The sequence below is a fragment of the Nilaparvata lugens genome, chromosome 5, assembly GCF_014356525.2.
Source record: "Nilaparvata lugens isolate BPH chromosome 5, ASM1435652v1, whole genome shotgun sequence".
NCBI lineage: Eukaryota > Metazoa > Arthropoda > Insecta > Hemiptera > Delphacidae > Nilaparvata > Nilaparvata lugens.
The window spans coordinates 76191230-76213643 of record NC_052508.1 but is presented as its reverse complement, the minus strand read 5'-3'; the positions used below and the strand labels follow the sequence as shown (position 1 = coordinate 76213643).

General features: G+C 34.6%; 1 protein-coding gene across 1 annotated transcript in view; it reads right to left on the bottom strand.

Annotated features, from left to right (window-relative positions):
- The window catches only part of LOC111046960 (lysosomal-trafficking regulator), a 168987-nt gene extending 147203 nt beyond the window's left edge, over positions 1-21784 (bottom strand). Inside the window, exons 1-4 of the mRNA XM_039429615.1 lie at positions 21423-21784; positions 11186-11271; positions 7776-7935; positions 2644-5245 (exon numbers count right to left, since the gene is read on the bottom strand). Coding sequence (XP_039285549.1) covers positions 2644-5245; positions 7776-7935; positions 11186-11271; positions 21423-21515 — 2941 coding nt within the window. The 5' untranslated portion in view covers positions 21516-21784. The remainder of the gene's footprint in view (positions 1-2643; positions 5246-7775; positions 7936-11185; positions 11272-21422) is intronic.
- Between the last annotated feature and the right edge of the window lie 630 nt (positions 21785-22414).

The following is a 22414-nucleotide window of genomic DNA, read 5'->3' as shown; positions in this document are numbered from 1 at the left end:
ACGAATTTCCATCCAGCTGTTTACCCTGTTGTCAATATTTGCAGTAGCAGAAGTCTTCGGGGTGATTTACAGCATTTAATTTGGATTCTCGTTCGATAAGAGTTAATATGTAATGAGTTTCAAGTGGCAAAATAATCAAAATTGCCCTCAATTCAATCGACGCGATAATTACAGACAAGAACTGTACGTTTGTACGCAAACCCCATGATCATCGAGAAAATTCTAGACACTAGTAGAACTATAAGTATCAGAACAAAATGGAACAGAATGGACATTGATATGTCCAAAGCTCCGCCAATTTATGTAGATGCATAAAAATATAATTATTATCTATAGTTATTATATTACAAATTGCTTTTCATATCATATACAGTTCAATAATTATTTTCTTAGTCTATATCATGTAAATTCATCTATAATTTTGCTGTATTGTTAAGCAATAATTTTGCTGTATTGTTAAGGTATATAAGTGTATAAGACAGTATATATTGTAATCTACATAAAGTACTCAATCAATCAATCAATCAATCAACAAAAAATGAACACTATTGTATATTATGATATATGATTTGTAATGATTGATTGAATCCACAAATAAATAAATAATTAAACTTTATACAATTATATACATATTTATTTGCTGCACAAGGCATATAACTCTTGAGAAAACAAGAGTTGCTTGACAAATATAAATAAAAATAGAAATCTAAGTACCCTTTTTAATTTTTTTAGTCGATTGTTTTTGGCCTCCCCGTTCACGGCTGTTATCCTCTGAAATGTACTGTATTGTGTACATTTTTTTTAGATATCTCAAAAATATTACAGAGGATAACGGCCGTGAACAGGATGCCAAAACCAATATTGTGAGTAAACAATTTTAAAAAAGGGGACTGTACTTAGATTTTTATTTATTTTCAAGATTAGCCCTGACGGAAAAAGACAATTTGATTGACAAAATATTTTTACAAGACATTTCAGTCCAATCAAAAACTATAATTTTGCTGTATTGTTAAGCAATAATTTTGCTGTATTGTTAAGGTATATAAGTGTATAAGACAGTATATATTGTAATCTACATAAAGTACTCAATCAATCAATCAATCAATCAACAAAAAATGAACACTATTGTATATTATGATATATGATTTGTAATGATTGATTGAATCCACAAATAAATAAATAATTAAACTTTATACAATTATATACATATTTATTTGCTGCACAAGGCATATAACTCTTGAGAAAACAAGAGTTGCTTCACAAATATAAATAAAAATAGAAATCTAAGTACCCTTTTTAATTTTTTTTAGTCAATTGTTTTTGGCCTCCCCGTTCACGGCTGTTATCCTCTGAAATGTACTGTATTGTGTACATTTTTTTTAGATATCTCAAAAATATTACAGAGGATAACGGCCGTGAACAGGATGCCAAAACCAATATTGTGAGTAAACAATTTTAAAAAAGGGGACTGTACTTAGATTTTTATTTATTTTCAAGATTAGCCCTGACGGGAAAAGACAATTTGATTGACAAAATATTTTTACAAGACATTTCAGTCCAATCAAAAACTATACTTTTATAACTAACTATTTGATAATAACTGGGACTTTATAATAATTGTAGAGTCAACAAGGGCGGCCTTCTCTACATAACAACAACCCGATTCCAGCCAGATTCCGAAAAGGGTGAAGTCTTATTTGAAATTCAATTTGGAGCCTAATGAAACCGGTTCCAAGTTTCAATGGTTATTGAGACATCTCAAAAAATGTGCACAATACAGTACATTTTGGAGGATAACGGGAGGCCAAAAACAAAGTTAAATGGTTGTTTAAGATATTTCAAAAAATGTGCTCAATTCAGAACATTTCACATGATAAATAATAAATAATGTCGAGTGGCCTGGCTGGCTCAGGTCTGGTGTCAGAGTTTCAGGTCGCAACATGATAAATTGGGTGGTTCGTTGGAGTCAGTGATAGCGCGCCGGTCTAATAATCAAGAGAACCCGAGTTCGAATCTCAACCGGGGCAAAAGTTTTTGACCACAGCACAATCACATAGATACGGCCATCCCGTTTTTACGGGACGAAAGCCGTCGGTCCCGTCTAACTAAAAAGTAGTCATCATCATCCCTCTCACTCATTACCCACGCACAAGCCTAAGAGCTTATGTGGGCATCACCTTCAGTATTATAATTATTATAACGGCCGTGAAAGGGGAGGCAAAAATAAAAGTTGAAAGAAAGGATAAAATATTATTTTGGCGATGCAGATGAGAAGAGGTTTAGACAAAGAAGAAGAATAAAATTGAGGTTTTTATAAAAAAATATGTTTGTTTTTAGGTCCTTCAAAATTATTTCTTTAATATGTGAATATTTCCTATTTTAGTGATAATGATGTGAAATATTTCTCCTATGTTTAGTTTTGAAGCATCTAAATTTAAAAATCCACTTTGTGAAAATAATCACAGACTGAAAATTTTGTGAAGTGAACAACTACAAGACTTTAGCTATTTCGGACTATGTGTAACCTTATCTAAATTTGGGAGAGGAATAGCACAAGGTTACCTTATTTTTCTCTACCTATCATTTTGATTACTTACTTATTGTATGAATCAATAAAGAATATGATGAAGAATGTCAACTCACCTCCAACATTCGTATGCATGCCGATTTGGTCGAGCGTCATACAAAGCAGGTCGAAGCTTTGCTGACTGATCGGATGTCTTGAGAAGTATTTGCGCATCTGCGGACTGTAGATGCAAATGTTAGTACAGGTGCGCCACAAAACCATGCACTGTTCCAGCAGACACCTGAATCTGCCCCAACTATCCGTCGTTGCAGTCTCAAGAGTATGGTTGGTCATTGAGAACCAATTCATATTCGCTGTACATGAAGAATCCGGGAAGAATTTGTCTAAAAACCGGCGAATAGCTATGCTAGCACCAGAATCGGATTTTGGAGATTTCTTGCCAGATGACTGACTATCCGATGAATCTGATTTTGGAGGAGATTCCTTATCTGATGACTGACTATTCGATTCCTTATCAGATGAATCCGATTTTGAAGACGATTCCTTATCAGTTGACTCATATTCAAGTTTCAATACATTCTGTAGCAGCAATTGTGTTGAATTGTTGACGTATTTGAGGAGTATATCAAGGTTGGACATGCTGATCTCATTGTCTCTCAGCACTTCACTTTCGAGGCCAGACACATCCCAGCTAACCACCTGAACGAGGATGGCTATTTCGATGACGGCACAGCATGGCTTGATGAAATCCGGCTCGTACAGCAGATCCTCAATGTGGTTCAGTCCCGACATGCTGAGGAACTGCTCCATGAACTTGACGGTGACAAGAAGGTTTGTGAAGGCGGAAAGGCATGTCAAAAGCAGAAACTTGCTAGATTCGCTCCTCTCACTGGTGTAGGTAGTTTTGGCACTGAGGAAGACAGGGTAAAAGATATCGAAGAGCATTTCCTTCTGTATTTCGGGTCTACACCGAGGTACAACTCTGAGAAGATGGGAGCTGACAGCATGTGATAGATGTGTATCAGTTGACAGGAGCAGATCACAGAACGTATCGAGGCAAGATTTTCTACCCGAGATACTGTCCGCCGCCGCTTCATGACTGTCGACAAGTGATATGAGTTTTTCAGGGCACACTTGGCAGCACTCGGCACCTTCACGCGAAAGAAACTGTTCGACAGGTCGTAGAGCACCCATCTGTCTGTACAGTGTCTTCTCGAGAAACATGAAAGCCACACATCTGACTTTAGCATCACAGTTGCGGAACAGCTGCAACAGTTTTGTGACGATTATGGAGGAGGGGAAGCAGCAGCAGCCACCACACGACATCATCGCTTGCAACGTGTAAACAACTAGATTGTCGACATTCAAGCACTTGCTCATCGACATGAACAGCGAGGAAACACAGCAATTGTAGCTGAATGTGGACGAGATAAGCGACTGACTGTAAACCTCGCCAAACACATGATCGTGATGGTAAGATATACTCCACAGGCTGCAGTGTTTATGACGATTTCGCTTGCACAGTCGAGAATGCACCAACTTGGACCGAGTTCGCTTCAATGCAGTCACTAGACGACTCACCGAAATCAGAATCTGTTTGACTCGCTCGACACTAGTTTCGTTGTTGCAAGGGCTGGGCCCCAGTATCACATCAATAGTCCTGTCGACCAATTTTCCTGATCGACTATCACTGAATCGTCCCAGTATCGACAAAAACTGGCCCAATTTCTCCAGTGAACTGTTATTCTGCAAAAGTAAACGATGGAAAACTATAATCAATCCGTACAGAACGCTGAAAATAATGTCTACGTCTTCACTCAAAGCTCTGGAGGTACTGGGCACCTGACTGGATTCGCATTTCGAGATAGCATCTTCCAGAAGTTTTTTCATCATGTGCACGATGCCGTTCTGCATGACAGCCAGTGTTATGTCGGAGATTGTCAAGAAGCGCGTCAACGATGTTAACAAGAGACGCACCAGTGCAGCTTTCAGTGTGGCACTCTTCTGACTGTCTCCAGCCGGAGAGCCAAACTGCAGATCGCACAATTTCTCCACGGCAAACATCAGTGTTCGAAACGAAATGCTCTGGGTGACATCCGAACAGTCGTTCTGATTCAAATTCTCAGACATGGTCAGTTGTTTCAGAATGTCAACCACCAGTATTTTGAACTCGGAAAAGTTTATCTTTTGTTGGAACACGTCGTTTATGCGATCGTCGAAGACGGCCTCCGGCGTGAGTTTGCAAGCTCTCGTGTGCGATACTTCACTCGGGCAATAGCTGGCGCTGTCCTTTCTAACATCATCCTCACTTCTGACATAGGACTGGAAGTAGTCGAAATCCATGGGATCGATGCGCATGCGCAGGTTGGACGACTTGTTTGTGGCCAGACTGGCTGCCTCCGACTCAGTGCTCATAGTGTCCAGTTTGTCCTGGGTGTCGGTGGATTCTCTCGCTAGTTTCGCCTGTCGCCGCGATGCGCTGCTGATCTTCCGGTTCTTCGGTGACGAGATCACATTTTCGGTGGAGCTTGGAACATTCGCTATGACATGCTTTCTTCTTGATGGAAGCTTCAAGCCGTCCACATAGTCGGACAGATCCGAAATGATGGAGTCTTGCACGTACGGATTCCTGGCTCTATTTTCCACTTTGCTCTCCTCAACGTTGACTGAGAAGAGTGAGATGAGCAGAGTGGCCAACTCCTTACTGCAAGATACATCCTGCAACAAATCCAACACATTTTTTAAAAACATTTTGAACACAATAAATCTGGATTATTTTTCTATTATTTGCAATAATACCATAACATTTTCCAAACAAAGATTCCCACATACATCTGTTTAAAATGATCAATTCTACTTCACCTAATAAGGCTGGAATCGCACTCAACAGTGACAGTGTACGTGCCCCGTATGAAAATATATAATCCCCATGAGTTAATTATACCGGGTGATTCAAAAATGACTTTACAACTTTGAAAATTCATATAATCTTATTAAACAAGGTAAAAAGCTGGTTTTGTTGTTGTTTTAAAGGAAAACACTCCAAGTTTTGACTTGCGTAGTCCGCTAGTGCCTGGTCGCGCCATACAAACGCTGGCTGTCTTCAAAGATGACTGCCTTCACTGGACCCGAGCATGCTAGCTGTGTGTTTTGGTTTGAAGAATCGAAGTCTGCGACAACAGTTTAGCGTAAATTTCGTACCGAGTTCACTAATGATCCTCCTAGTAGGCCTACAATTTATGAGTGACATAAATGTTTTGTGGCATAAATACCACCACACTATCTGACTGACGTCCGGGATTTTCTAAATGACCGCTTTCCAAATCAGTGGATTGGTCGTAATGCATCAATTGCATGTCCCCCTCGTTCCCCACACCTAACACAGTTGGATTTTTTCTTGTGGGGTTTCATAAAAGATATGATGTACGAACCTCCTTTGCAAGTCACTCACTCTACCTAAACTTAGAGCAAGGATTTGCGATGCTGTTGAGCAAGTTACACCTGAAATGCTGGTGCGAGTCTGGAAAGAAATCGACTATCGATGGGATGTCTGCAGGATAACCAACGGAAGTCATATAGAACACCTTTAGTTTAAGGTAAAACAAATTTAAGTGTTTTCATTTAACCTTCCGGTGGTCGCGCCCTACTCAATCACACGAGCAGTCGCGTGTTGTAATTTTTACAACATCCAATTTTTCAAGTGTTATGTACTCTGTTTACTGTCAAAACATATTATAAATTAATTGTATAATTACTATTCCCATCTCATTGGATTATTTTACGCCCATAAACATTTGGACGATTACCATTTCATAGCCCAATAAGGTACATCAAGCAAAGCTGTGTTATTGATTCGTTTACAGTCCCCGTATACAGTCTTTCCCTATCTTATGCACTGTGGCGACTAAATGGCACCTAAAGACTGAACCATTGCTCGGTTGATACTGCAACTCAGTGGAGTGATGGGAGGAAAATTTTGGAATGCATAGGTGACTCATTCACTGACACCACCCCATTCAATAGTTTTGTGCAGCAAAAAACTGACACTGTTGTACTTTTTACAACAGCGCGACTGCCGGAAGGTTAAAACAACACCAAAACCAGCTCTGTATCTTGTTTAATAAGATTTATATGAATTTTCAAAGTTGTCATTTTAGAATCACCTGGTATAATAAGACTATTCCCACTTAGCCAGGCCAAGCTACTATGGACAGTTCCATTACAAATTATGTATATGATATGGTCACTATTCCACCGTTCACTTGCATATGGCCTAAACAGTATTCAAGAAATGGTATTTGTAATGAATATTTACTTTCCTTGCCCTATTACCATAGGTAAGGAAAGTATTGCTTTCCGAAAAAAATTAAGGTACCCCAATTTCTAAATTTCTATACGTTTCAAGGTCCCCTGAGTCCAAAAAACTGGTTTTTGGGTATTGGTCTGTATGTGTGTGTGTGTGTGTGTGTGTTGTGTGTGTGTGGTGTGTGTGTGTGTGTGTGTTGTGTGTGTGTGTGTGTGTGTGTGTGTGTGTGTATGAGTGTATGTGCGTCTGTGTACACGATATCTCATCTCCCAATTAACGGAATGACTTGAAATTTGGAACTTAAGGTCCTTTCACTATAAGGATCCGACACGAACAATTTCGATCAAATGCAATTCAAGATGGCGGCTAAAATGGCGAAAATGTTGTCAAAAACAGGGTTTTTCGTGATTTTCTCGGAAACGGCTCCAACGATTTTGATCAAATTCATACCTAGAATAGTCATCGATAAGCTCTATCAACTGCCACAAGTCCCATATCTGTAAAAATTTCAGGAGCTCCGCCCCATCAATGCAGATAGATTCCCAATTATCAGGCTTCAGATACAATTGAAACAAAAAAAATCAAGTGGAGTAGATTGAGCATGAAAATCTCTACAATTAATGTTCAGTAACATTTCACCTAAAATTGAAAATAAGCTTTAAATTCGAGAAAATGTGATTATTCAATTGCAAATTATTGTTGATTCTATTAAATCATTCACTATGAAAAGATAGCAGACCTCATGTGTGTCTCCAGCGTTATTGCCCTGTCACCAGCTGGCTCAAATCTTTGAATAGACTTGAGATGCGCGGGAACACTAGCGTCAGGTGATCAATTTTCATAACGGCAAGGAAAGTTGTGTGAGTGCGCCACACCAGATTTTTAACAATTAATACCCAACTGTTGCAATCACGAAGTACCAAATCAATTTTTTAGTCTCACCTGCAAATTGAGTGATCTAAGAACAGCAAGAAATCTCCAGCCTCTACCGGTGAGCAGATACTTTTTGAGTGCTGCTAGATTGTCTTCATTTCCCAGCTGCGAGCAAGTCTCATGTACGTCAGACAACAGTTCGCAGGCCACCAGAGCAGCAACGTTCAAGCTGAACAAATGAAACATGGGTGATTTGAATCACTATTTATGCCAATACTAATATAAATTATTTAAAGATGATGAGGCAATAAATATAGATATTGTAGTTATTCTTGTAATTGAGTAATCATTACCTTGGTAAACATAATAAAAATAACCTAACCTCATTCTTTTTTAAAACTTTTTTTTGTAAAAATTTGGGAGAAGACAGTTTTGGGCTATGCCTGTTGTCTTCTCCCAATCATATTGTAATTATGATTTGTGATTGTCAATGAAATAAATAGATAAATAATTTTTACTAGTTGACAATATATTTATGTACCATAATTTGGGAAAGATAAAGTTTTGAGGTAACCCTGTTGATTCTCTCTCGATCATTGAGTTGATAATGGACATAATCTATAATATTTGGACAATTTAAAACTTAATTAGGAAATTGAAGAAGTTTTAGGCAATAGCCTGTTTTTTCGTTTCCGATTCTTGTATTTTTTGCTAACCCTTATAAATAAATAATATATTTTTGTGAATAAATAAAAAATGGTAGATTTATCATTTAATCCACTACTCATTTATTTAAAAGGAAATTTCAAAATTGAAAGAGAAAACATAGGATCAGCACTTAGTGTCTTCATTTCCTTACTTTATTAAATAAACCGTCCAAAACAAGATTTACAAAAACAAAATGTCAACCCCAAAATTATCACTTCCAAAACAATGAGCCTTGAAATAATAGGTTACTGTAATTTAATGAGCAAGTCAAGTCAAAATGTTTATTCTGTATGTAAGCAATGATAGTTCTCTACAATTGAAGATTAGTTAAAATTTGTTATTTTGTGAGAATTCGTCTTGAAATTGAAAGAATAAGACTTTGATGTTGTCAAATAAATAAATAAATATTTAATTGGTCATAAATATTACAATAATACATGGACCATTGTCAGACAACATAAAACAATGAAAGGTTCACAACAAAACTTAAAGCTAATAGTAAAAAATATACTAAATGTTAGGATGTAGGCTACAGTATTGTAACACCTAACTCCAGTCAACCTCAAAATACCACTATATTTGTTAAAAATTGATATACATTACAGAACCAGGTTTCGTTGTATCTTATTATATTAAGCGAGCAAATTCTGTATTTATAAAACTGGTTATTTTTATATCTGGTTATTTTTATATCTGGCTATTTTTATATCTGGTTATTTATGTTTAACGGATCTCGAAAACGGCTCTAACGATTTTCACAAAATTTGGAACATAGTAGATTTAGGATATAAAGATTTGATTGCACTAGGTCTTATCCTTGAGAAAACTCGCTGAACGACATTAAAAGGATAAACAGCTGTGTATAGCAAAAAAGTGAGTATGTGAAAAATCAAAATATCGCATCCCCGAAATTCATAATCTGACGTTTAGCCAGCTGTAAAATATAAACACGATCATTTTATAGAATTGTGTTCTGTATATCAATGAATAAAAATAACGAGCGAAGCTCGGTGCCCCGATATTTGATTACAGGTTTTGTTGAATTTGTATTTAACTAATGCATTAGTTCAGCTGAAGATGTGGTACGGTAGGTGTTACCATGAAACCTGGTTCTGTAATGTAAATAAATTGAAAAAAAATATAGTGGTATTCAATTTTCAATTCAATTTATTGAAAACACACAAAACAAGACAAAACAAAATTACAAAGAATTACGAAACAAATAGTTTTGTTTTAGTTTTGATATTGTATTATTCAATACTATTAAATATTGGTAGCTATCTATAATAGTAATATTACTTCTCTGTATCATAGATAAGTTATCTGTGTAAATTGAATATCAATATACTTATGCGAACTCTAACTCACGAACAGACCGACAGGTCCATGTGAGTACAGTTTCAATTATTTTGTGAAATAGTTTAACATAGATATAATTTTCTTTAAATTTAGTACATTACTTATGTTTTATAAGTCTTTTTTTTGTGAAACAATAAATCAATTCAATTCAATAAAACACAATAAAATGTTACAAATAATATAAAAAACCATGGGCTTTGTGTTTGGGTGTGTTGGAGAAGAGAAAAAAAGAGAGGAAGATACCTAACCAACTATGGTTTCCCATGCAAAGGCAGGCAAAGAAGAGAAGAGAAGTAATGAGGAAAAAAGGGAAGGGAGAAATGGGGGGAAGGAAGAAAACAGAGGAATAGGTACTCAAAATAAAGGTAAGCGAGTCCACTGAAAAATGGAAAAAACTAATGAAAAAACAATGCTGGAGCAGAAATCTCGAGTCATATATCTAAATGGCAGAAGAAATTACTGTATGTATAGTTTTTTATATCCAGTTTAATTTTTCCGCTGATCTTATTGTCCATGAGAAAGTGATTTGGAATGAGGTTTATTATTTTAGTACCTATGTAAATTAACTGCCTCCTTATACATTCAATATTAGTGTTATAGGTTACATATTTGTTAGCAGTGGCCCTTAGATTATAATAATTGAGAGTAGAGTTTATTGTGAGAGGAAAATCGGATCTATATTTTATTAAGTACTCAATTACGGTTTTTATGTATAATTGACGAATAGTCATGACCTCAAAATCACTAAAAACCATATCCGTTGGATAGAGCCTGGGTTTGCTTAATATAGTTTTAATTATCAGTTTTTGTGCTACAAATAATTCAGCAATATGACAGCTGAAACAGCCTCCCCAAACAACTATGCCATACTGCAGAATTGACTTGACTAGAACATGATACATCATTTTCAGGTGGTTCTTATTAAGAATTCTGTTAACTTGGTATAATTTAAAAGATAAATATCTAATTTTTCTACATATGTATTTAATATGAACATCCCATTTAAGGTTTTCATCAATTATGATTCCCAAATACTTAGTATTATTGACTTTTTTAATGGTGGGACAATCACAATTATTACCCAAGTTTAAATTGCACTGAGAATGGAGTCTCAAATCTTGATTCTCGTTAGGCTGTCCTACTCTATTTGCAGAAAAAGTTATGTAATTAGTTTTTTCAAAACTTGGCAGCATCATCGTCTTACTCTTTCAATTATGGAGAAATGCCACAATACCCTCATACCATACAATCAAATTATTAAAATTCATCTTCTTTCTTGATTGATAAGATGTTGTTATCGCAGCCTAACATAATTAATGAATAAATACTACATATAAGCAGATGAATACTACATAAATACTTACATAAGTAGATAAATAAATACTACTTCCATAGATTGTTATTGGACATACCTTGCCGGTAGAATTTCCTTCACATTTTGACCTTCCTTCAATAAAATCAGATATTCTGCCAAAAATCCATCTAGCCACACACCTCTCTAGAAAAAACAAACAAAACAGAAAACCTATTAAAGCGTCGCATGACATAGCGGCGATAAAATATTCTAAATGTAAACATTAGCTGTAGCTGTGAAGTTCAAAAAGCATCAATACAAGATAAAAGGAACGAGTTTATCTCTTGCATAATATTCAAGTCGACGTCGTCTATATATAGTCACTTATCAGACAGTTAGTTATATATGTTATACTAATATAATATCAGTTTTGGACTAATATAAGACTGTCGCTTCTTTCCAAATCATTCATAATAAGTTTTGGGTAACGCTAAACGGACTAGCAAATAACGGCGGTCAGACAAACTTATATGTTCTCCTGACCGAAAACTACACATCTCAAAAAAATTGGAAATATACAGTGTATATCTAGACATTTGAAACTAATGAGCTATATAATTGTTGTGTATCTGCCATATGATAAATAATAAGTTCTGAATAATATTGTGTATCAAATAAACTAGTAGTTCTGTGAACAGTAGACCTCGCGCTCAGTAAGTTACTACATTGACCTGTTGTTATGTTTTCTCAAAAATTATTAAATAATTTATCAATCTAAAATGTCTAGAAAAAATCCTAAATAAACATAGAGCTTTCTGTCCTATCGTACCGTGACGGGTCGTCCCGGAATGTGAGTGTGAGCGCTGTTATCAGGTCTGGCTGCAACTGTCTACAACGTTGATAGAAAGATACATTTTCAAGATGTTCGATGTTTTTGAACGGGTAGTATTATAGTCCACTAGACAGCTGATTTATGATGAATAACTCTATAGTCTGATTTTTACTCTAATAATGGCGTATGAAGGAGGCTCCTTTTTCCTTTTATATTATCCTTGAAATGCAAAATTTCCCAAAACCTTGTATATACGTCTATGCGCAATTAAAAAAGGAACATACCTATCAAATTTCATGAAAATCTATTACCGCGTTCCGCTGTAAATGCGGAACATATAAACATTTAAACATATAAACATAAAGAGAAATTTAATGCAAAACCCTCGACTTGAATCTTAGACCTCACTTCGCTCGGTCAATTATTGATTATTTCAAACAAGAGTGAACTGTTTCTACATCAGATATAATAATATGAATCTTTCTAATATTTTAGTGATAATAATGTAAAATTTTTCTTTTATGTTTGGTTTTGAAGCATCATTTGAACATTAAGAGAAATGCCAAACCGTCGACTTGAATCTTAGACCTCACTTCGCTCGGTTAATTATTCAGATTGATACTACTGTACTCCAAGCTTTATTTTGAATAAATACTTTTAGAAGTGGTAGAGAATAGAATTTATACTTCTTGTTTTCTTGTTTAAAGACAACGCTGATGTTTTGCAAAATATATTATTATTTTTCAATTTAGTTGACGTTCATTTTCAAGCTCCACTACAGTCAAGGTCAAATAATACCGTAATATGTTTTGACACGTCCATGATGATTCAATACATGAAGTCTGATTAGTTGGCTGAATATTATCAAGATCAATATTATTTTAAAGCGTTAAAAACAAATATAAGTTCTGAAGCACATACATAAATAATTGGGTTCCACTAAGGAGTCATGACAATAATTAATGGTGATACTAATAATTGCACTATATTAAAAAACAAGATTATATAATTAATTTCAATCATGATATACATTTAATCCTAATACCTCTTTGGTAGGCTACACATTTGTCCTTTGGCTCAATAGCCTACCATTAAGGCCGTGCAAAGGCTAAAAATTAACTTTCTACTGGTGATATTTTCAAAGTTTTTCTATTTGTATTTCATCAAGCTATCAAAATGAAAAAGTTTTCTCAGGAAAACATTTTTTTCCAATCATTACTTTTAGAGATAAGAGCGCCTAAAGTTTAAATTTTTGGGACAGAACATTTCAAATTCGGTAAGAGATAACTCCATGAAATTTAGAGGATAGATTCTTCATGGTATTGTTGAATGAATAAAACAAAAATTTTCTGAAAATATCATTTTTTGGGGAAGTTATTCAATTTACCAAAATTAACTCAACAAAAAGTTTCACTAAACCATCACTGATTACTGGAAAACACTGAATTAAATTATTGAAAATTTTAAAACTTGAAAAGAAACTCAGACTAATATCAACCTGATGTTAGAAGATAACAACAATTATGAATAAGGAGGTATTTAAATTTTTACAAGACTCCACACCTCTACAGCAAAGATTATAATCTAAGATGATTTTAAGCCTTGAATTATATAAAACTGATGTTAGAAGACAATTTATTGAGAACAAGCAAAGATTAAAATTTCTACAAGAATAGAAGAATTTCAATAATACAGATGGAATTACTGAGATATTGCAATTATTCAAATTCTAATGAATTAATTACTATTATTAAACGAAAATCCAAATTAAATGCTGTAATTCACCCCGAAGACTTCTGCTACTGCAAATATTGACAACAGGGTAAACAGCTAGATGGAAATTCGGGGTGAATTACAGGATTTAATTTGGATTTTCCTTCAATAATAATAATTTCAATAATAGATTACATACAGGTTTCGTATTTTAATAATTGAATTTAGCCATTGAATAGCAATAAATGTCATTAATTTATCAATAGTAATTAAAGTGACATTACCTTAAGGTATTAATCTTCTAAATTTGGGAGAGGAATATTAAAGGGTTGGCCTGTGTTTTTCCTCTTCCAATATAATTTAAATGTAAGTGCCGGTTGTACAAAAGCCGGTTAAATTTTAACCATGATTAATTCCACGAGAACCAATCAGAGAAGCCGTCTTTTAAAAAAACCGGGTCTCTGATTGGTTCTCGTGAAATTAATCATGGTTAAAATTTTACCGGTTTTTGTGCAACCGGACCTGAGTGATTTAGTATAGAGAAATAAATAAACATCAAAGAACTACCGGTTCTCATTTGATATAAGCTGTGGTTTTTCGTAAAGTGTGAAGTTTTTAGCTTAAAAATTTCTAGTTTCATTCAAGATTTAGACTTTTTGAATAATAATTATTAAGTTACTGTTTTAGATTTTTCGATTCTAGACTCTAATAGTATCTATTTGATTCAAAATTTGCTCGTTTATCTGAGTATTGAAGAGCGTAAATTGTATTTTGAAAAGTGAGAGTGACATAACCAACTTTTTGATTTGGACTATATAGTATAAATTGGAAATGGGACAGTTTTGGGCATGAGCCTATTGTGCCTTTCCTCATGTTAAGTATGTGTACACAATGTGATAAATAGATAAATAAATAAATAAATAAAACCCCAGCACACAGTATTCAACTTGGCTTTAAAATTATCAATAACTGAGACATCTACCAATAATGAGTCACGGTCTTTTATTAAGAGAGTTGTATGTCATCTGCTAGTTTCTCATAGAGAATGTTATCAGTTGCGGTACCTACTGATGCATTTATTGAATTCCTACTCTTAAAGTATCACGTAGTGCTACTAACTTGTCCAAGTCCAACAATAACTGAGAATATCAAAAACTGTTATCTTCCAAATTAGGTTTAACATGTGTCGATTGACTAATCATAATTTAATAATAATAATAATAATAATAATAATAATAATAATAATATCGAGGCTCAGGTCTGGTGTCAGTTTTCAGGTCGCAATTGATCAATTTCAGGGCCTCTGACATGACCTAACTATTGCTTTTTATGACTAATCATAAGCCACTGACTAATCATAGAACTGGAAGATTTAATTTTTAAAAATCGTATTAGGCCTTTATGAGAGAATGAGAGAACACAACTATTTGTAGTTCAATTGATGAGTGAATAATAATTAAACAAACAATCATCATAATAGCAACGAAGTGGAAAACATTTGGTTCTAATCAAATCTCAAAAAAAAAAATGGAAAACAAAATATAAAAATCTGGTGTGGTACACTCACAAAACTTTCCTTGCTCATATTTGAAACTACGATCAGACTTCTGTATAATATTTGTTTATAATTGTTTTCAGAGTACTTTTTCCTTTGTGTAAACTGTGAAATTCGATGATTTTTTTAGTCGTCATTTTTTTTAAAGTCGTCGAAACAGCTGTTCTACAGATGAAATAACTCGACTATGTGTTCTTTTTATGAACTGCGCTACCTACCTAACTCATGCAGGAGAAGGAGGTTACTAAGTATATTTCTCAAGGATGGGGTGGACCCCCCATTAGTTTCCCAGAAAGAAGACTCATGCCAGTTGATAGAGCTGATAAATAACTATACAGGGGATGAATTTGAAAAAAATCGGTCAAGTTATTTTTGAGAAAATCGTGAAAAACATGATTTTTTAGTAATTATCCGCCATTTTTCTCAAGAATATTACGGAGCTCCTGAAATTTTCCCAGAAATGAGACTCGTGTCAGTTGATAGGGCTTATAAATAGCTATCTATGGTATAAATTTGAAGAAAATCGTTAGAGCCATTTTCGAGAAAACCGTGAAAAACGTGGTTTTTTAGTAATTATCCGCCATTTTTCTCAAGAATTTTACGGAGCTCCTGAAATTTTCCCAGAAATGAGACTCATTTCAGTTGATAGGGCTTATAAATAGCTAACCATGGTATAAATTTGAAGAGAATCGTTAGAGCCGTTTTCGAGAAAACCGTGAAAAACATGGTTTTTTAGTAATTATCCGCCATTTTGAATTCAATTTTATTGAATTTCTTATAGTCAGATCCTCATGGTATAAGGACCTTAAGTTTATAATTTCAAGTCAATCGGTTAATTAGGAATGGAGTTATCGTGTTCACAGACATACACACACACACACACATACACACACAGACCAACACCCAAAAATCATGTTTTTGGGACTCAGGGGACCTTGAAACGTATAGAAAACTTGAAATTAGGGTACCTTAATTTTTTTTGGAAAGCAATACTTTCCTTACCTATGGTGATAGGGCAAGGAAAGTAAAAAATAAATGGAAAACAAAATATAATAATAACAGAAGGGTTGTAAATTGCCAAGAACTATTCAGCATCCCACAGTAGTAATTGACGTACGCATAATTTAGACAATTAAGAAATAAAATCATACTATCAAGGAGTTGATATTAAAGCTGCGTTTACACCAAAGTTATCAACAAAATTTTAATAACTCAGTCCTTATAGATTCTATTAGATTGAACATAACTTATCATACACTTGATGAGCATGTGCTTGTCAAGTTCCGGTCAATCTAAAAGAATCTATAAGGATCAAGTTATTAACATTTTGTTAATAACATTGGTGTAAACGCAGCTTAATATCTAGCCACCTTAATTATTATAATCATCACATGTACTTTGGCCACACAGTCCAACCCCTTAAAAAAACTTGCGCCCTTCGTGTCAGACTGATGAAGTTCTTCCTTAGGAGTGAAATGCGTTCCTCAACAAAAAGTGTGTGTTTTTTAAATATCTACTTAACACAGTTTCCAAACTACATAAGTGCCGGTTGCACAACAGCCGGTTAAATTTTAACCGTGATTAATTCCACGAGAACCAATCAGAGAAGCCGTCTTTTCAAAAACGCCCTCTCTGATTGGTTCTCGTGAAATTAATCACGGTTAAAATTTAACCAGGGTATTTTAATAGGGTGTATTTCGCCCTGCAGAATATCCTGAAGTCCAAAAATGTGTCAAAAAAAGGCAAAATAAAAATTTACACAACAGTTTTAAGACCAATAGTGACATATGGGGCCGAAGCTTGGACATTGACTACACGAGAAGGTCTGCTTCAGAGATGGGAAAGAAAGATTTAAGAAGAATTTTGGAGCAATCAAGGAAAATGAAATATGGAGGATAAGAACAAACGAGGAACTAGGAAGATTGTTCGAAGAGACCAGTATTTTATCTGTTGTGAAAAGTATGAGGCTGAGATGGGCTGGTCATGTGTGCAGAATGCCGGAAGGGAGGGTGCCAAGAATGGTGCTGGAAGGCAAACCCGGAGGAAGAAGATTACAAGGAAGACCAAGAAAGCGGTGGGTTGACGATGTGGAGGAGGATTTGCGAAGACTGGGTGTAAGAAGATGGAGAAGAACAGCAGAATGTCGAGAGGGGTGGAAGGATGTGGTTGTGAAGGCTAAGGCTCTGCATGGGCTGTAGTGCCAATAATAATAATAATAATAATAATAATAATAATAATAATAATAATAATAATAATAATAATGATAAAATTTAACCAGCTGTTGTGCAATCGGGCCTGAGGCTCAACTCACACCACTTACGAGAAGAGACTCGACTCTAGTCGAAAGCATGTGTTTCCAAATGGTGACACTCAGACCAGTCGACTCTAGTCTCCGCGACGTCGCCATTTGAAAAAACATGCTCTCGACTAGAGTCCAGTCTCTTCTCGACCTGAGTCCCGTAAGTGTGAGTTGAGCCTTAGAGTTATAACTTCTTCAACTCGAGTCTACACTTAGTTGTGAAAGAAAAATCTCCAAGGATTCTGAACCATGGAACACTACACAAAATGTTCTTAAGATTATTGTTTAACTTTGAGCAACCAAAAGTGTGTTATTATTTTCATTATCATCTAATATCGAGTTGAAAGAACTGCATCCTATCATAGTATTATTAGAGAAATGGATATGTGAAGCATAACACAGTTCAAATCAAAAATAGATTTTTATCAATGCGTGAAAGGCTTTTAGAATACAGGAGCAATCCAATTATAACTGGCACTTTGTACACCACAAATAAAATTGTCTTTTTCTGGCTCAAATCTATAAAAAAATTCTACTCGCAATAAATCATGTACGCAAATAAACGGAAAGTAGTAGATCATGGTAATTGCTCCAATTAATGGACTGTGAATATCAAAGCAGCGTCAGTTCTGGTTCACCAGTTATGAATGAAAAACACTCGTGGCGACAGCCTTCACTAGCAATTCTACTACAACTTGGTCGATGGCCTATCCGGTGCAGCTTTATCAATGAATGACAGACTCTTTGTTATGCAATGGAACAGTTGATTCAATTGAGGAGTGTAGTGTAGTTGTAGAGTACGGCAATAATTATCTAGGGCAAAACGAAATAATTGAAAGCGATGTTTCATTCTTATCAGCAGGAATCAATTAGGCTAATATGGTTTGACATAGATATTTTGGATTTCAAAGGGTAGTCCGCGCACAGTTTCATTTAGTGATTGGGAAAGAGAACCTAAGGCCGATTGGTCAAGACAAGACTAGTCACGTTTAGTCACAATACTTATGAAGACATGTCTAATTGCAATGACTAATCAGTGTGAGTTGCGTCACAAACAGCTATGTGAAGTATTGTGACTAAGCGTAGCCAGCCTTGTCTTGACTAACCAGTGTACGCCCAGCCTAAAGCTGCGTTTACATCAAAGTTATAAACAAAATGTTAATAACTTAGTCCTTATAGATTCTACTAGATTGAACGTAGCTTGAGAAACACATATGTTCATCATGTGTTTGATAAGTTATGTTCAATCTTATAGAATCTATTCTGTTAAAAATTTTGATGTAAACACAGCTTTAGCCTGTAAAACCACTTTGGATGCATTTCATGCGCCGAATCACGTTTGAAATGATTCGATTTTTTAACTAATGTCCTCTGAACGTTTACAAAGATAGAAAATCAGTTAGAAAATCCTCTTTCTTATTATGAACAGCAATTGAGATTGTATTTCCAGAATTTCCATCGTTTCAAGAGAGGATATTGAACAGTCAATATTGTAAATTCAAGATTTAGAACCCACAAATTCTACAAAGACCTATACCATCCTACGTCTCTAGAAGGTAACGGTGAGTTAGAACGTTTACAGAGATAACAAATCAGCTAGAAAATCCTGTTTCTTATTGGTCTTTTTATGGACAGCAATTGAGATTGAATTTCCATCGTTTCAATAGAGGATATTGGACAGTCAATATTGTAAATTCAATATTTAGAACCCACAAATTCTACAAAGACCTATACCATCCTACGTCTCTAGAAGGTACCCGTATATGTCGACCACATGACATGGACCAAATCAGGTCCACTTTCTGACACAGTCAATCCACATATCTGGTCATGACTAAGGAGAGAATTAAGTAAGTTGGATTGCTGGATTCATCTCATCGTCTCCTTGAAATCTTCTTTCTCTTCCAATATGCTTTCCCTTTCATTGTCACGCCTCAGCCATCATACACTCTCACTCTCTCTCTTTCAAACACATTTAGTTAATAAAATGAGGAAATCTTTCACCAAACTTGCCAAGGAATTTTATTATAAGAGCCACTTAGTATGTAGTGTAGCATTTAGAGTAGAGAAGCCTCCAGGTCTAGGTCCTCAGCAATGAGACTGTCGTGAATGAATCGCCGGAAATTGGTTGAGTGGAAATTACCGTCCAAACTTCTCATCATCATATAAAAAGTCATTATATTATATAATCATATTCTAGGCCTACAAATTTGATAATTATAATGAATGGATAATGTCGATAAGATGAATGGACCTATACTACGGGTTTTAGGTATAATTGTGGCACATTATGTGAGAGCACATAGCCAAAAGTTATGGATCAATAAGAAGAGATGAGATTAGCTAACGACGAATAAAACAGCCTGAATAATTTAAGGAAAAAACTACCGTACTGTAACTTAGCTATAATATTTCATCATAAAATTGAAGATCCTCGAAAAAATTGCCTGTTGCGAGCAAAAATGAGACGATTGTTCTTCACAGAATCAAATGCTGTGATGAATTGACTCTGCAGAATTCCTGATAACAAAGGGCAAGTCTGATGATGAACAGACAGTAAATGAGGTCACAGACAAGGGAGACATCTTAATAAAATGAAACCTGGTAGCCTATTTCCAGTCAATATCTCCATCCAGACCTGAGCTTTGATTTTACCGTACAAACTCATGAAGAATCATCCATACAAATTTAGGGATACCCATATGAAATTAAGTAAAGCAACTAGGTTGAAATAAGTACGGCACCGTTACCCGTAGAAACTTTGAACTACTTATTCCAAACTTTAGAGAATTAACTAAAGCAACAAGGTTGAAATAAGTACGGTATCGTTACCCGTAGTTGAAAAGCTGAGAATGAAAATACACATTAAATTCAGCGTCATATACGGCATGTAGGCCTGGCCTACTAAGGCTTTATAGGGCTTCTGACTGTTAATGCTAAGGTTTCTCAATGAAGAGACTAGAGCACTTGAAAATATCATTCAAGCCTTTTGGGTTTCGAGTAAAGGTTATACCTCAACATGATTTGATCATATATTCGACATGTAATTTATACTTATCATGAGATGTACGCCTCGTTATGACTTAAAGTGTGAAACATTAATAATTTTGTTGAAAAAATATGGGTCTATCTCATAATAATTTTGATTGTGAATTAATATAAAACTTATTTGTAGGATTCAGAATAAATTAATTTTTAGCACCATATTTTTTTTCAAACTTCTCCAAAATTCAATTTTAATTTATATAACTTTTGGATTACCTGCATTTAGCCTATTTGGATTTAATATGAACAATGTTGTAACTGACCTGCCTGCCAATAGTTTCTAGATAATATCTAAAGCTTATCTCTTAGTATGCAATATCATAGAAAAAAGATAGCATAAGAAGATATTCCATGGTATAAGTCTTTTATGTTATAAATTTCAAGACGATTTTTTGTTGAGTCAATGTACCTAAAATAAATACTATACACGCAGTAAAAATACTGCTAATTCAAAACGTTGATCTCCAGCCCAATCATCAAATCCATATAACGTAGTAATTTTTTGTATTTATTCTAGACAAATATGTATCAATATGGTATTTAATTCAAGGCTAATTTTTCAATAGATACGGTACCTAGTAGCTGTAATATTATCAAATTACAAAGCGTCTAAGAAATAAGAACTTAATTTACGTTGACCTGATTTTTTTGGCCTTCAAATAATGCCAAAAGAAGGCCAACAACTTTGCAGGTAGAAAAACAAACTTTTTTGTAAACAACCATTAACTCAAATACGCCCTAATACATTTAAGATGAAATTATTGGAAGAATGGGACTTTTAATAGAATTGAGTAATGCACTTTAGATTTGAAATATAAGTTTTACCTGGTTTTGCTTTAAAATATAACAAGTTGAGATGTTGCAATGGCTTGATGATAGGAAGTAGGGTTATGTAAATTTAAATTTCTTACCACATAGGATTTGCTCTCTGCATTTATAAACGAGTCCCAAAATAAGCTCAGTTTATTTGGTGAAGAAGATGGTGATGGTGAATTTTCCCCCATGAGAAATCAACTTTGATCAAGCATTAATATTGGTTTCACAGAAGACAGTTGAGAGGTTATTGTCAAACTCAATTATTTTAGTACAAACTGTTTACGCTACCAAAAGCTAATAATTTACACTAGGGACTGACAAGATTTTAAGAGAAAAACTAAATATAAACAGTTTTAAAAGGCGATATAAGATTATGATCAGTCTTGGAGTTGTATTATATAACCTACTACTAAATTCATAAAATGGAAACAAGATACGGCAGACGAGTGACATGAAATGACAAACAAGTAACTTGTTTTTGGTGGGAGGTAGGTGAGAGGCTTCGAATCATATGTTTGCATCATGCGCATATTTACTGCGCTTGGCGCTATATTTAAAACGATATATTTCTGTTATGGTACCCTTACTTCTTATTTCAAGTGCATTGTCATTCAATTCTTGTATGAAAAACTAATAATTAACATTGATTCATTAAATAATAAACTCTAAAATCCAATAGACATACGTACACAATCTATTTATTTTTTATCTCACTGTTAAAACAGTTTGTTGACTTCCCAGGAATTGAGATCCCTACCGGTGATTCTGATTTTCTTAAAACTATTTAGTTTTTAGTGTGCACTTTAATATAAAACACAGTAGAATAAGGATTTAAAATTAATCAGTGTTTCTACTTTGAGCTTCAATCAATCAAGGCTGGATTAGAGAAACTGGTAGAATAGACAGCGGCTTGTATTGCAACTTGAAAATAGGAAAAAAACTGGAGACTTTTTCAAGAATTTATCTTTAAAATATGCCTACATAAGAACTCTAGTTTTACACTAGATTATACAAGATTTTATAATAATTCTAAATATCAAAAAACTATATGAGAAAAACAGCCTTTATCTGTAGACGAATGACACAC